Source organism: Humulus lupulus, chromosome 4, assembly GCF_963169125.1.
Source record: "Humulus lupulus chromosome 4, drHumLupu1.1, whole genome shotgun sequence".
In the NCBI taxonomy this organism is placed as follows: Eukaryota; Viridiplantae; Streptophyta; class Magnoliopsida; order Rosales; family Cannabaceae; genus Humulus; species Humulus lupulus.
Window position 1 is genome coordinate 231862566 of NC_084796.1, and position 15309 is coordinate 231877874.

General features: G+C 29.2%; 1 protein-coding gene across 1 annotated transcript; it reads right to left on the bottom strand.

Annotated features, from left to right (window-relative positions):
* Positions 1-13372: 13372 nt before the first annotated feature.
* Positions 13373-13870, bottom strand: LOC133832986 (uncharacterized). The gene has a single exon (XM_062263254.1). It carries the CDS (start codon positions 13868-13870, stop codon positions 13373-13375), a length of 498 nt encoding a protein of 165 aa, XP_062119238.1.
* Between the last annotated feature and the right edge of the window lie 1439 nt (positions 13871-15309).

Below are 15309 nucleotides of genomic sequence, written 5' to 3' on the forward strand. Positions count from 1 at the left end.
CGTCATATAATTTTGGCCAAAATTATATATACATCGATAATTCTCGATCCGTTTAATATCATGATCCTTGCTATCTCATATTAGTTTATTGCATATGCAAACATTTTTTATTGTCGACAATAATTCATAATATGATAATTTCCGTCCATATTAACATAACTTACAGAGATCTAATTATTTTCAATATACTTGTCAAACATGTATATTATTTATAGTTACCTATATAACCACTTCAAGAGCTTTAATTATTATCAACTTTGTTATGTTTATAACTTCTTTAAGAAGTCTCTTTAGGAGCACCATTTTTATTTAATGTTCAAATTATCAATACTTTATAACATTAAGGTGTCTTCATGAGTGCATCTTACTTACAACATCTTCAGGATGAACCAAATGAACATTTGTTTTCATAATTTCTACTTTGTTCACTTACGCTTCAAGTGCTATTAGACTTATTTTGACTCAATTTAAATAATATTGATTTGCAGTTGGCATACATATATGTATGATTTTATTATTTTGAACTTCTAGTTCTTATTTTGTGCAATGATCATTTGTCAAAATATTTATCAATCCATCGATCCAACTGCATTTCTCTCCCCCTGATCGAGAGAATATTTTTAAAAATTAATACAACCTGTAGGGATTTCAATATATCATAATAAATCAATATTTGCTCAAAGTCATATATATATATTATTGAGTTATTGAACTTCTGGTTCAATAAATCGCGATTATGAACTTATTTCATTTTCAAGGATGAGTCATAAACATATGTATAGTTGAAAATATACAAGCTTATAATTCTTGTAAGTTCATGATCATACGATCTTATCACATCGATAAAAAATTATGTAATAAAAATCCAATAATGATTCAAGAATGCAAATATAATATAATTAAACACTCATTATCAAAATAATTTACATACGCAAAATAATTTTCAAAAGATATAAAAATTTTAACATATAAATAATTATGAAAAATTTGAGAAATGAATGTACTAACATTCTAATGAGTGACACTTTTATAAATGATATATATGAAGTAAAAATTTAACAATAAATCTAGACAAGTTAAAATATTTATAAATATAACATTTGAAAACTAGTTGAAATATATATATATATATATATATTTTCTTTAAAAAATGCAAGATATTCAAATTTAATCACTTCCTATATGCAAAATATATATACATATTTTCTTGAGCACCATATAAGAATTAATAATAAAAAGAATCTTCTAGTTCTTCATCTAAATTTAGAGAAATTTATACATTTCATTGGATCTGATTGATCATTCAATTAATGAATTTTAGGTTCACTATACTTTGTATTTCACTAAAGTTTTCAACATATACATAACCGCTATAAAAGTTTCATTTTTGTTTATATAAGAGAGAATGAAATAATTTTATCCATCAAAATATATAATAGCATAGATTCTTCAAAAATCAGATTTCTCCATTTGATTTTTGTAATATATTATGTTCAATAACATTATATTTAACAATTTTCTCTATCAAATGGTGTGCTTGCTTAAAAGCACAATTATTTTTCAAATATAAACAACTTTATCATTCAATCAAGTTAATACACAATGATAATAATAATGTTTGTTGTAGCTAAATAGGTATAATCATAATATGAATATATCACTTATTTTTAAAAATATAAGCCCTAAAGATATTTCTTTCTCATTTCTTTCCAACAAGTGGTCAAATTTAATAATGGTATAAATCATTCCTTATTTTTATGACTTGATATATTATATAATTAAATGTACAACCAGTACATATTATAAGTCATTTTTTTTTCCACATTCACAATTATATAGATACAACTGGTACATAAAATATGTTTAATTTTAGCTAGCAATATATTGTGTTAATAATGTTTCATCAAGAACCTTTTCAAATAATATTTGTGACTTTATAGCACTTTGAGGAATGTAATTCACTATAATACTAATAATTTAGACATTCACTTCTGGAAATGTGTAAAAATAGTAGTGACTATATATTTTTCTTATCACCAATAATTGTTTAAGTATCATTCACTTCAGGAAATAATATTTAAAAGACATTACTTGCTTCTGGCAAGAAAAGTTACATATATGATAATATAACTAATATATGGAATATTAATACTCTTTAAAATAAATGTTCATTTTCTAGCATTTTCTTCTGGGAATGATATTTAAATATTTTAAATTTACAACGAAATTGAAATATATGTTAACTTCATTGTACAACTAACATATATTTAATTCGATAATCAAATGTATTTTCACTTAATCAATTTTCCTTTTTCTTCAATTATATTCTCATCATTTCATATTTTAATGTTTTAATGAAATATTCTAAAAATAATTGGGACTTTTAAAATCAGTTTCCAATTGTATCAATTATAATACATTTCAATGTTCTTTAATTGCGTTCATAAATTTCATATGATTGACAAATATAAAATATTCACTTCGGGGAATTTGGCTTAAAATTCACAAATCTTTAGCAATTATATATTTTTTTCAATATTGTTAAAGAACACAAATATATATCTTAATAAATAATTATAATGAATAATATTATTTTTACTTTGTATAATCTTCACGATATATGCAATATCTCATCAAGGATCTATAATAAATATATATTTTTTTCTTCTCAATATGTCATATATATTGGACTCTACAATTTCTAATGTAAACATTATAAATCACAATATAATCATATATATGGTAACAAGACATCAAAAATCACAATGGTGAAATAGCAACTCATATATACAAGTTTTATTATTAAAATATAAAATATGATAATTATATAAACATACATTCGCAACAATTTTTTTTTACCTCAATGAACTATGATGACTAGAGACTTGATAATGAATTTTGATATCAACACGGGATAATGGTTGAAGACTGAATCATCAATTTTAAATTCCAACGAATGATTATTGCTAAAGACCCATGATAAAATTTTGAACATACAAATAATTATAGTTGAAAAATCGTGCTGATAACGTGTTATAAAACTATTAAGAATATTGAAATGTAAAATATAAAGAAAATAATTTAACAAAGAAATAGAGAGATGAAAAGAGAGAGTTAAACTCTTCTATGTTATTTCAATAGGGGAAATACCTCTATTTATACAGATACATAAGCCCTAAGATATTCGGTAACTACTTGAATACAATCAAGAATTAATGCCGATATAATACTTTGGGTAAGCTAATGATTCTGCATTATAACTATAACAGTCATAACTTTTTTTTTTAATTGAATATTGATGTAAAGGTCACAATAAAATTAGAAATTTTAATTCTAAACGAATAATCATTCAAATTAATAACTGCTACATGTATATAAATAAAAATTTCTTAAAAATTAATACAAATAAATTAAACATCAATCTAGGAACAAATCTTTATTATGCCCCTACAAATTAGACGATACAATCTAATCTTAATTTTGAGATATCAAAATTGTTGACGCATAAGAGAGTGAGAGCATCAACTATCTAATCGACAGATGAGACATATGCCACTTGAAGGTGTCATTTTGAATTGTTCATAAATAAAATAATAATCTAATGCAGCATATATTTATGCGAGCATGGAAAATAGTATTAGAGCACAAGTTTGTGACACCAACATTATCACGGTAGATCATATGGTTGAGGAATAAAAATTCTGAATTCAATAAAAAGAGAGCATATGATCTACCTACGTTAAGCAACAGAAAGATACTCAACTTCTGTATAAAAACGTATGCTACAATAAATTGCTTGAGCTCCAAAAGATGTGATTATTAGGACCAAGGTAACTAGATGGGCACCAAAGCATGAAGAGTCAAAGGGGAGCTGCAATGTAGCAAAATAACATGGTCAAGAGTTTGACATAGGTAGCTTAACATGCACTTATCCATAATCAAATTGAGACAATTTATTCATGGTATGAGTAATATCTTAATAATATACTAAATAGTGTCGTGTCGAGTGTAGAATGAGTATTAGACTAGTACCAAGAGACATAGCAAAAGACTTTTGCATCTGTCGTGCAAATTGGCTCAATTATTTGGAAGTCAAGATAGGTGTACTCTTTGGTATTTTAATTTAATTTATGAGAATTCCACTCACATGGACAAGCAATCTCATATGTGACACCAAGTCAATGGTTGTACTTAAAACGAAATAAAATTAGATTTGGTAGATATTAATGTTGTCCCCCTCCTTCTAATTGCATATTCACTTCGACAAGAAAGCATAGTTATGCAAGCGAATGTGAACTTTTAGACTTTGTATACATATACAGTAATTCAAATATCAACTAGTGGTTATTTATTTATTTTTTTGTCAGATAAATAGTGGTTATTAAATATTGGCATAACAACACCACTACAAAAATAGACTTTAACTTCGATTTTTCTTACTTGTTATTCTTGGGATCTCGTGGAAATATTAACAGAAGCTAATCCGAGCGAAATTAAAAGTATTTAAAAATTGACCTTTAACTTCGGTTATTACATAATAACCAAAGTTAAATGTATTTTTTCCTTAAAAAAAAAATATATATTTTATTATTATTATTATTTTGGTTTTTTTATAAACTATTTTAATAATTATTTTTTTAATTCTAATTTGTAATTATTTTAATATTAATAAATATATTTGAGCATTCCAATAAACTTAAAATAATATAAAATTAATAAATTATATAGACTTAATGTATATATATATACACATTCATATAGAAATAAAAGCTAAGTACCACATAAACATTTAAAGTGTTCATACAACTAAACATGTGAAGTTCATCACCTAAGTAATTATTGAAAATATTAAAATATCTTAAGTATTAAATATTTTAAAAAAAATTTAGTAGAATTTCTCCTATTAATATGACTACCGAAACCTGTTGACATTCAATTTACAATTAAAATTTGCAACAATTCACAGAATAAATAAGCATAATCATGTCAAGTTTATCAGAAATTGAAGGGATACCTCATACCAAAAAGTAAAGTTTAGTATCTAATTACAATAGAACTTATGTTAATCCATTTTCCATCTTTAATGCTTGCCTTGAATTTTGACGGTATCCATAAGCCCCATAGTTCAAAGTAACCTTATCCAGTCAAGAGACATGATAATGTTACTTCAAACGAATGACTTATGGTTATCACCGCAACACACACAAATTCTTGATTCAAAACTTATCGCCAAACCTAAAATTTTTAAATTATAATTCTATAAATAAATATTACATAATTAAAAACATATTCAATTAATAAATCCTAAAAAAATTGGGTAGAGTTTTCTCTGTTTCTATAACATATCTCAATTTCATAAGTACCTATTAATTCAATACAAAGAAACACAACAACCAACATGCATAATTCCATCCCTATACCACCGTAACACACAAATTTTCCAGAACATACTTCACTAATTTTCAAACTTAATTTCCACTAAATTCAATATGATTTAACTATAAATCTATAAATATGTGAAATAGTAATAAATAAAACAAAAATACTTACTCACCTTCAAATTAATCTTCAAGTTAGTAACCGCCAATTCAAAACACAAATACTGTCAAAACAATAATCGTCGTAAAAAGTTTAAACAAAAATAAAGTATTAAAATTATTGAGTTTATACATAACTAGTACCAAATATATTTAATATTCAATACAAACTAAATATTAAAACATATTTATACAAATGACTCTTTGAACAAAATATTAACTTGATTTTTTTTATAACAACAACATATAATTTTTTTTCAACAACAAAATATTAACTTGATTAATACACCAAATAAATATTATAAATAATAATATTTTATAAAATAACAACAAATTATAAATTTATTAATATACTAATATTAAATTCGGATTAATAAAGAAAATTATCATACACACATATTTGGAAGATTCATACCTTTTTAAATAGTCAAATGCAATTCCAAATCAATATTATCAACCTTAAAATCATATACATTATCAATATATTTTAAAAAATATAATAAATCCGAAATAATAAACAAAAAAAATATAAAAAATCATACGAACAAATATTTAATGATCCATATCTATTTCAAAGCTCAAAAACGTGTATGGATGTTAAAAATCCATTCAAAAACCCAAAACAACTGGTATTTTCGACCACCACACATACCCATTATAAAATGAACAACGTTTTCCTCTTAAAACTAAATATAACCAGTTTTTTTTTATGATTTAGATGAGTTTTCTTTAGCAAAAATAATGGAAAAAAACAAGAAAAATGATGAAAAATAAGTGAAACCCTTTTCTCTCTCACAATGGTAATGGGAGATTTCAGGTCTGTTAAGCGTTTCAGAATGAGGAGACGTGCAGGTAGAAAATGGTTTTAAAAACCTTCGGTTTTTTTAAAAAGACCGATGTTAGATGGTACCTTTTAACTTCTGGTTTTTTTCAAAAAGATTACCGAAGTTAAAGGGAAGTTCCGTTCTACTTATCTTCCATAAAACTGAAGTAATAACTTAGTTCCTATAACTGCCAAACCAAAAAACAAAGTTAAAAGTTCGTTACAAGCTTTAACTTCGCTTTTTATATATTTCCTAATAATTTTATATATAAAAATCAAAGTTAAAGTCTATTTTTATAGTAGTGTGATTCATTAGAGATTACAATATTTAATTTTCTTTAACTATTATTTGAGTAATTTCAATGTATAACCTATGATCTCTACTGGATGGAAAGGGTGGCTGCCAGGATTTCCTTCTCTGGTGGTAGATCAAACAACGATACAGGGGGCTTTTAGCCAAATTTTTGGGATTTTATTTTATTTCTTTATAATACTATAGCTTTTATTTTTTTATTAGTATAATGGTGATTTGTGCACCTTGGCCTTCAACGGATCAATGTCATTTTTGTCATATCACACTTTGTTAAAAATTTTGTAGGTGAGAAACTAGAGTTATTATGTAGCCTGTATTTATTTCTATCTTGAATTTTTAGATGCATAAAAAATTACTTTTACATATTTGGATTCAAACAAAAAATTGAGAATTTTTTATAAAAAATAAAATTTAAATGTAGCATAAATTTATAATTTAGAGTAATTATAAATTTATTTATTCAAAGATATAATATTTAAAAAATGTCTCTTATAATATTTTAAAAAAGTATTTGTCTCAATTTCTTTTCTAAACTCTTTTCTCTCATAAAATTTGTCAACAATGCTTTAAATTTTAAAATATTAAGAACTCTCAAAACATAATAACTAGCCAATTAATGACGGAGCTAGAAGGGGACTGGGGGCATGCCTCCCCCTCTCCTAACTTTTTATTGTACATTTAAAAAAAATTAATATAAATATACGTAAGAATATATATTGGCCCTCTAAAATTAATAAAAAAAATTATAGATATATATATATTTTGTATATATAAATATCATTTTTATAATTTTTTTAGTCCCTTCTAGGTTTTAGTTCTGTCTCCCTCATTGTAACTAACAATAACTCTGATGAAACTCCTATAGTGATTCTAGCAACGTTGAACTTAATTAATGGCTAAGTTTTTATATTCTTTACATTAGAAGCTCAATTTTTATTTTTCTTTTGTGGCAACTCAACTGGTGTTTAATTATTATTTTTTTTGTTGAAGTCTCGGTCGTCGATGGGAACAACAATAACAAACTTGACCAAAGTTGTCAAGCTTCACACGCAGTGAAGAGATTGATTTGAGCCTTGAGATTTCATGATCTTACTCATGGTTTCAGTGACTCGACGATGGTTCTACTATTTACGGTCGAGAGAGAGAAACTGAGAGGAAAGAGTAGGCTGATAAGAGAATGGAAGGAAAAGAGTGTTAGACAAAATTAACACAAAAGAATTTGAAAGAAATAATAAATATTGAGACTGAGTCTTTATTTATGAAAGAGAAGGACATACAAGAATCAAGATTCAGCTACAATTCATTATACAAAATGAGCTGAACTAAGAACAACAACTAACTAACATAAAATAATTTTATCTAACTAACAATTGAAACAAGGAGGGAATGGGTTTCTTCTCTCATCAATTCCCTCAACTAATTGCTAACTTATAATATTTTTTAATTTAAAAATATATTATTTAAAGATAGCATTTTATATATCAAAGAAAACATATAAAACAAATCTAAACATTTTAATTTTACAACTTTTTATGAAAATTTTCCAAATATTTAGTTATATAAGGGCATGTCTTGAGTTATTGATTTACCCTTTTTTTTCCTATATGATTTTTGAGATTGTTCTAGTTGGGTGCTTATGAAAGTCTGCATTGACTTGTTATTGTATTATACCTTCACACTATTGTCAATAGAGTGTAAAATAAGCATTGCAATGCTATATTTTTATATTTTATTTACATCTAATGGTATAGTAAATCTGTAACAAATTTGAGACATGTTAAAGAATGTGTCAAATTTAGCAGAACAATAATGGTTCATACATCACATTGAAAGGTTTAGGTGCTATTATTGTACCGAATGGTGAGCCCAGATTCGTGTTGTTAAGACTAGGAGCTTTCAGGCCTGCTATCTTTAGGAGATTGAGGCCGAACTTGTTTGCTAGCATTGGAATAGTGCATGTTGATGAACTACTTGACAATTATTGTTTCTCTTTGCTCTAACTTTCTTTCTTTCTTTTTAATCTTTGTGAAGGCAGTGAGACTGAGATCTTGGGTCGATTGGTCATTTGCTGGTTTTTTGTGTGGAGTTGTTTGCCTTGTATGATGTTCTTCAGTTCTCTTTATGGTGTTTTCCTTGAGAAACAAACTAGCTTGTGCTCTTGCCTGATGGGAAACAAAGAATTTGACCTCAGGATCTCCTCGTTGTGAGGAGAGGTGAAATACCACTAGATTATGTTTATGACCAAAATAAAAATATATTTTAAATTATAATATATTGTCATTGCTGATATTTCAATAAATATTAATATTGATCATTAATAACAATTTATTTTTATTATTATATTGATTTGAGAAATGCTAACGGGTACTATTGGTGCCCAACACCATATGAAGTTGTCATACTGTTATTGGTGCAATTTAATATCAGGACATGTACAATTTAGTTTAATAATAAATATGAAGTATTGATAACCAATTGTGAGAAATCATCTCATCTAGTCTTGGACACCTTAAGGTGCCTAATATCAATACTCTATTGATTTGCTTCTTAAAACATTATTGTGCATTAATATTAAGGGAAAAGATACCAAAATTATTATTATTATTTTTATTCTTCAATAAATAAAAAGGAGAAATTAAAAGAAAAAAAAATTTAATGGTAGAATAACACTCTACCACTTGAGTGGAGAGTACTCTTGTAAAACCTCTCATATATATGTTACCTTATTTTTTCTCAAAAAAATCAGTTGTACCAAACTATCACCTACTTTCTACATCTCTCTTTCCTACCAAATACACCCGGAGAAAGAGGATAAAAAAACATAACAAGATCTATACTAATTGAATTTGTAAGGATTTTAACCATTAATGAGAATTAGTGTTTTTAGGTATGGTCTAAGACTCTAAGTGGTGAATGTTTGCATGCTGCTTGAAGCAAGCACTAAAATCTAAACAAGATTGCTGAATACACTATTTTTTGCACTATTTTATTCTATCGTATTATTGACCCGTGAAATATCTCACATTTTAATAATATTAAATCATTATTACAAACAAGTGAGAAAAATAATATTGCTTGCACTCAACTAATAATACCAATAGACATAATCTTCTCAAAAAAAAAAAAATGCCAGTAGACATAATAAACGTATGGACATCATTGTTTTTTTATTTGATTTTGAGGAGGGGGATTTGAAATTGTTGTTTTTTTTCTTTCTAAAAGGAGCAATATATTTTTGAATTAAGATTCTATTTTATCTCCATTTTTTGTTTAGTGCTGGTATGTATAAGAGCTTATATATAATAAAACCTCTATAGTAGATTAATAATATTAAATGATTATTACAAACAAGTAAGAAAAATAATATTGCTTGAACTCAACTTATAATATCCAAAAGACATAATAAATGCACAACATCATTGCTTTTTTGTTTAAATTTGAGGACTGGGATTTGAATTTATTTATTTTTTTTTAACAAGGAGAAACATATTTTGAATTAAGGTTCTATTTCATCTTCATTTTTTGTTTAATACCGATATGTATAAGAGCTTACATATCATAAAATCTCTGTCGGTGCGAGTGACAATGGATTTGACAGCTGAGCCAATCTTCTTTTGTGGACACAAAATTCATAACCAAATCTGTTCATCCTTAAACTCTTATGTCATAAGCTTTTCCCGCTCTTAAACAAGATTTTCACGTTGCTGTAGCATTTTTAGATGAGTTCTATGCTTCTTGAGACATATCTTTTCTTTTCTTTCTTAGGTGATAATTTATGCCTTAATTCTATGCTATAGTATAGATTATGACCTTTGCCAATATTTTGTTGTTCATTTCTTGTCGGGTTGTATAACTTCTTTGTTTCACACTCATGCAAAATGAATATGCCAATGGAGCTAGGCCTAATCTGCACGATTCATTTCACTGTGGCTCAATTAATATCACTAATAAGTTTGTTAGAGCAACTCCAACCATGGTCTCTACTTTTTAGTAATATTTTAGTTAAAATAGTTAAAGTAGCTACTTTTAACTTAACACCTCCAATCACACTTTTTATTATAGCTAGCTATTGAATAATTTCATACTTTTTTTAAAACATACTTGGTTCTATAAATATACATTTTATTAAAATAATAATCGAATAGTAATAATGATGATAAAATAATAATAAAATAAAGTTTAGCTGATATTGGAGAGTTAAAAAGGTAAAAGTTAAAATGGCTAAAATATAACTAATTTTTTTGGAGTGATAGAAAATACAAAATAAGTTACTTTTTAGCTATTTTAGCTAAAAAAAAAATAGATTTAGCTAGTGTGGTTAGAGATGTTCTTAAAGAGTGTACTAATAAATTAAGTGCCCCTATCTTGTTATTTTTAATAAGTTATATATGCATTGATTTAACCAAAGTATTATAGGAGGAAATATATCAATTATTCAAAAAAAAAAAAATTTCTTTTTAATTGCGTTATTTTTGTTATATGCATGCATGCTTGTCACAATCCGAGCCTTAGGCTGTGGCAGATTCGTAACATCCATAACTTGGGTGGTCAAATGTCAAACTTTGACCATTGTTGAAAAATGGTCCTTATAAATAATCTTTTAATATATATTAAATAGTACCATAATTATAAGTCAAAATAATGGAATAACTCCTATAATTATATATAAAAATATTAGTGATAAAAGCATGATCATCTATCATTATACATAGAACAATAATATCCCCACAGTTATGTAGTCACCAAACAATTAAATTTAATAAGTCATAAAACACCAAAATAATACTAAGCATCCATCATTCCTCATTCCTAACTATTACAGAGCAAAATTAGAGATATAGACCATAAGTTTCCAAATCAAATACATAAACAATGTTCAAAAGATAGGACTATGGCAATAAATAGAACTAGCCTAAAATACATTGGCTCCACCAATAATTCACCTTATCCACACATGCATCATTGGGTTCCTAGAATGGGAGAGATATAGCGGTGAGCTTATAAAGTCCAGTAAGAAAGCAACTAATATCATATGACCAAAGTTTAATAAAACCCCTGCATGGTTAGCTTTGAAAATAAAACATACACCATCATGTATAAAACAAAGAGAGAGAGAGAGAGCACAAATAATCATAAGGGCATAGCTAAACGTGCACATCACACTGTCCACTAGATCCCCAGTTCTCGTTACCAACCATAGAAAAACTGACATCCTAAACCGGGTAGCCGAACCCAATAAACACCACAAGAGGGGGGGTTCAAAACACTTCCTATACATATGCTAGGTCTTTACACCTACAAGTGAGTGGACATCTGATCTACCTATGATGACACAGAGACTAGGTTGTGAAACAACAACATGCACAAATCATGATCACTATGGTTCTTATGAGTATAACCAAATGCAGACAAACATGAAAAGCAATAAACATATTCCCTTTTATTTTCGAAAATGGGGTAGCATAACAACTGCATTTTAATAAAACCCAACAATCATAACTTGCATCCGTATATGTATAAAAATATAATTGGCACACATTGCCCTTAGAATAGTCTAGAAAAAACATGCAGGTTGAGTTTTCCATTTTTTAAGCGTTTTACAAATATCATAATTGAAATATGTTTAGTGCAATTCAATACAAGTAAAATAAGTACAATAATCAAGTTGAGTCCCTACCTCTTTAGGATCGTTATCCTCTATCCAAAGAGACGCTCCTAAGCCCCCTATTCCTAGGTTCCAAGTAGTTTAGCCCACTTCAAAGTCACTTTGTCCTACAATCCTCAATTGAACAAATAATTATCATCATTGTAAGGTACTTTTCAAACCGAGTCCAATGACATATAGCATGATACCATTTAAAAACAGTAAAAAAATATCACCTCAATCGCGCACAGTGGTGGTTCGTGGTGGCAGGTGGCAGTGCTCCAGAAACGGTGACGGAAATTGACTTACTATATATCAAAATGATCATCTCGATGAGTACATCACGAAAGTACAACCCACTTTCCCAAATGACCCCCGGTGTCGCTAGAAAATGTTTCCAAAGGGGCGTAGATACCCAAAATCTCGCTGGAGTAAAATGGCGAGTTGATCAGAATGACTTAGTGGGGATGTTTCTCTTGCGACGTTGATTCCAAAAGTGCCACCCACTCGCTGAAAGATAGTCGGAGTTCACCAGAAAGTCATCTCAAAGTTTCAATGGCGAAACCTCGGAGTGATCATACGGGCACGTCCTTGCTCCAATGGTCACCAAAATTTGGGGTTGTTGTCATCGTCGGTCAGGGAAGCTATAGCTCTTGTGCGTGTAGAAAATGGAGCTCTAGCTCTGGTCTAACTGGGTTGTGGTCGTGGCTGGTTTGGAGAGAAAACGAAAAAGAAAAGAAAAAGAAAGAAGAAGAAGGGAAGTCAGGGAGAGAGAATGAGGGGGGAAAGATAGAGTCCTTTGAATCTTTTAGACTTAGGTGGGTCCCGCCTGTATAAAAAATATTTTGTTATTTTAAAAAAATATGAGTCTTTACATTCTTCCTTCCTTAAAGAAATTTCATCCTGAAATTTTCAAAGTACAACCTCAAGCTAAAAATTAAATAATGAGGTTACTTCTCATACATTTCCGACTCTAACTCCCAAGTAGCCTCGTCTTCTCTATGGTTCTGTCATAAAACCTTGACTACTGGAATCTCTCTGTTCCTTAGCACCTTTTACTCTCTTGCCAGGATTATGATAAGTTGTTCTTCATATGTCATGTCCTTTTGAAGAGGGACATCCTCATACTCAATGATGTGTGATGGGTATGGAGTATACTTCCTCACCATCGACACATGGAACACATTGTGAACATGCCCTAACTGCGCTGGTAAGTTCAATTGATAAACGACATCCCCAACCCTCCCGATGACCTCGAAAGATCCAATATACCTCAGGGCTAGCTTACCCTTAACTCCAAATCTCGTCACACCACGCATATGAGTAACTTTCAAGAAGACATAGTCACCAACCTCAAACTCAACTTCTCGTCGGTGGAAATCAGCATGACTTTTCTGATGACTTTGAACAACCTTAAGTCTCTCTTTGATGTCCTTGATCTTCTCAATGGTACCAGCGATAATTTGAGGTCCAATAGTGACATGCTCATCTGGTTCTGACCAACACAAGGGTGATTTGCATGGTCTCCCATATAAGGCCTCATAAAGAGCCATGCCTATACTAGTCTGGTAGCTGTTATTATAAGTGAATTCCACCAATGACAAGTGCTTTCCCCGGCTACCTCCAAAATCCAAAATATAAGAACGAAGCATGTCCTCCAAAGTTTGGATGCTCCTCTCAGACTGTCCATCTGTCTGAGGATGGTGAACGATGCTCAAGTTAAGCTTAGTTCCTAAAGCTTTTTGCAATGCTCGCCAAAACCTTGATGTAAATCAAGGATGTCTATCAGAAACAATGATTGAAGGCAACCCATGCAGTCGAAGTATATTATCCCCATAAAGTCGATCTAGTCTAGAAGTCTTATAATCCTTCCTAATTTGAATAAAATGAGCAGATTTGGTCAAACGATCGACAATCACCCATGCAGTGTCATGCTTTAACTATGTTAATGGTAACCCGGTCACAAAGTCCATCGTGATCTTGTCCCACTTCCATTATGGTATTGGCAAAGGTTGAAGCAAACCTAAATGTTCTCAGCTTTAACTTGCTGGCAAACCATACACTTAGCTACAAAGCTAGCCACATCCCTCTTCATACCTTCCCACCAGTATTTTCTTTTCAAGTCTTGGTATATCTTTGTACTTCCAGGTTGTACAACAAACTTAGACTTATGGGACAATATTGTAATATACTCTCTAAGATCAGGGATATTTGCAACGAACAATCTTCCCTTATGGTATAAGAATCCTTCGACATTTACTATCCATCCTTCTAATTGCGCACCGTTTTGGATTTGATTCCAAATAAGTATCAATTTCTTATCTTACTAGTGACATTGCTTAACTTAGTGAAGTAGCACTGGTGTAGCCACCACATTAGAAACACAAGAAATCTCTTTTCCTTCATAATACTGCAAATTATAATCACCCACCGTGATCGTTCTTTTCCAATCCTCAAGAGCTAAACAAGCCAAAGTACCATGAGATTTTCTAGTTAATGCATCAATGACCACATTTGCTTTTCTAGGATGATATTGCAAAGTGAAATCATAATCTTCCATGTACTTGATCCATCTTCTTTGCCTCAAATTCAGGTCTCTTTGAGTAAATAGATACTTTAAACTCTTATGATCAGAATATAATTCAAACTTTGCTCCATATAATTAACATTTCCAAATCTTCAAGGAAAAACCACTCCTGCAAGTTCTAAGTCATGTGTGAGGTAGTTCTTCTCATGTGGCTTCAATTGGCGTGAAGCATAGGCAAAAACCCTGGCATTTTGCATGAGAACTCCTCCTAAACTAGGACCGGAAGCATCAGTGAATACCACATACGGTTCATCACTATTAGGCATAGTGAGAACAAACACAATAGTCAATCTTTGCGTCAGCTCTTTGAAGGCTTCTTCACAAATGTCATCCTACACGAACTTTAAATCCTGTATTGTTATCTTTTTCAAGGGCATAGCAATTCGAGAAAAATTCTCCACAAAG

What these genes read in the sequence shown, in the direction of transcription:
- LOC133832986 (XM_062263254.1), bottom strand. Translation starts at nt 13,870, where the DNA reads ATGGCTCTTTATGAGGCCTTATATGGGAGACCATGCAAATCACCCTTG.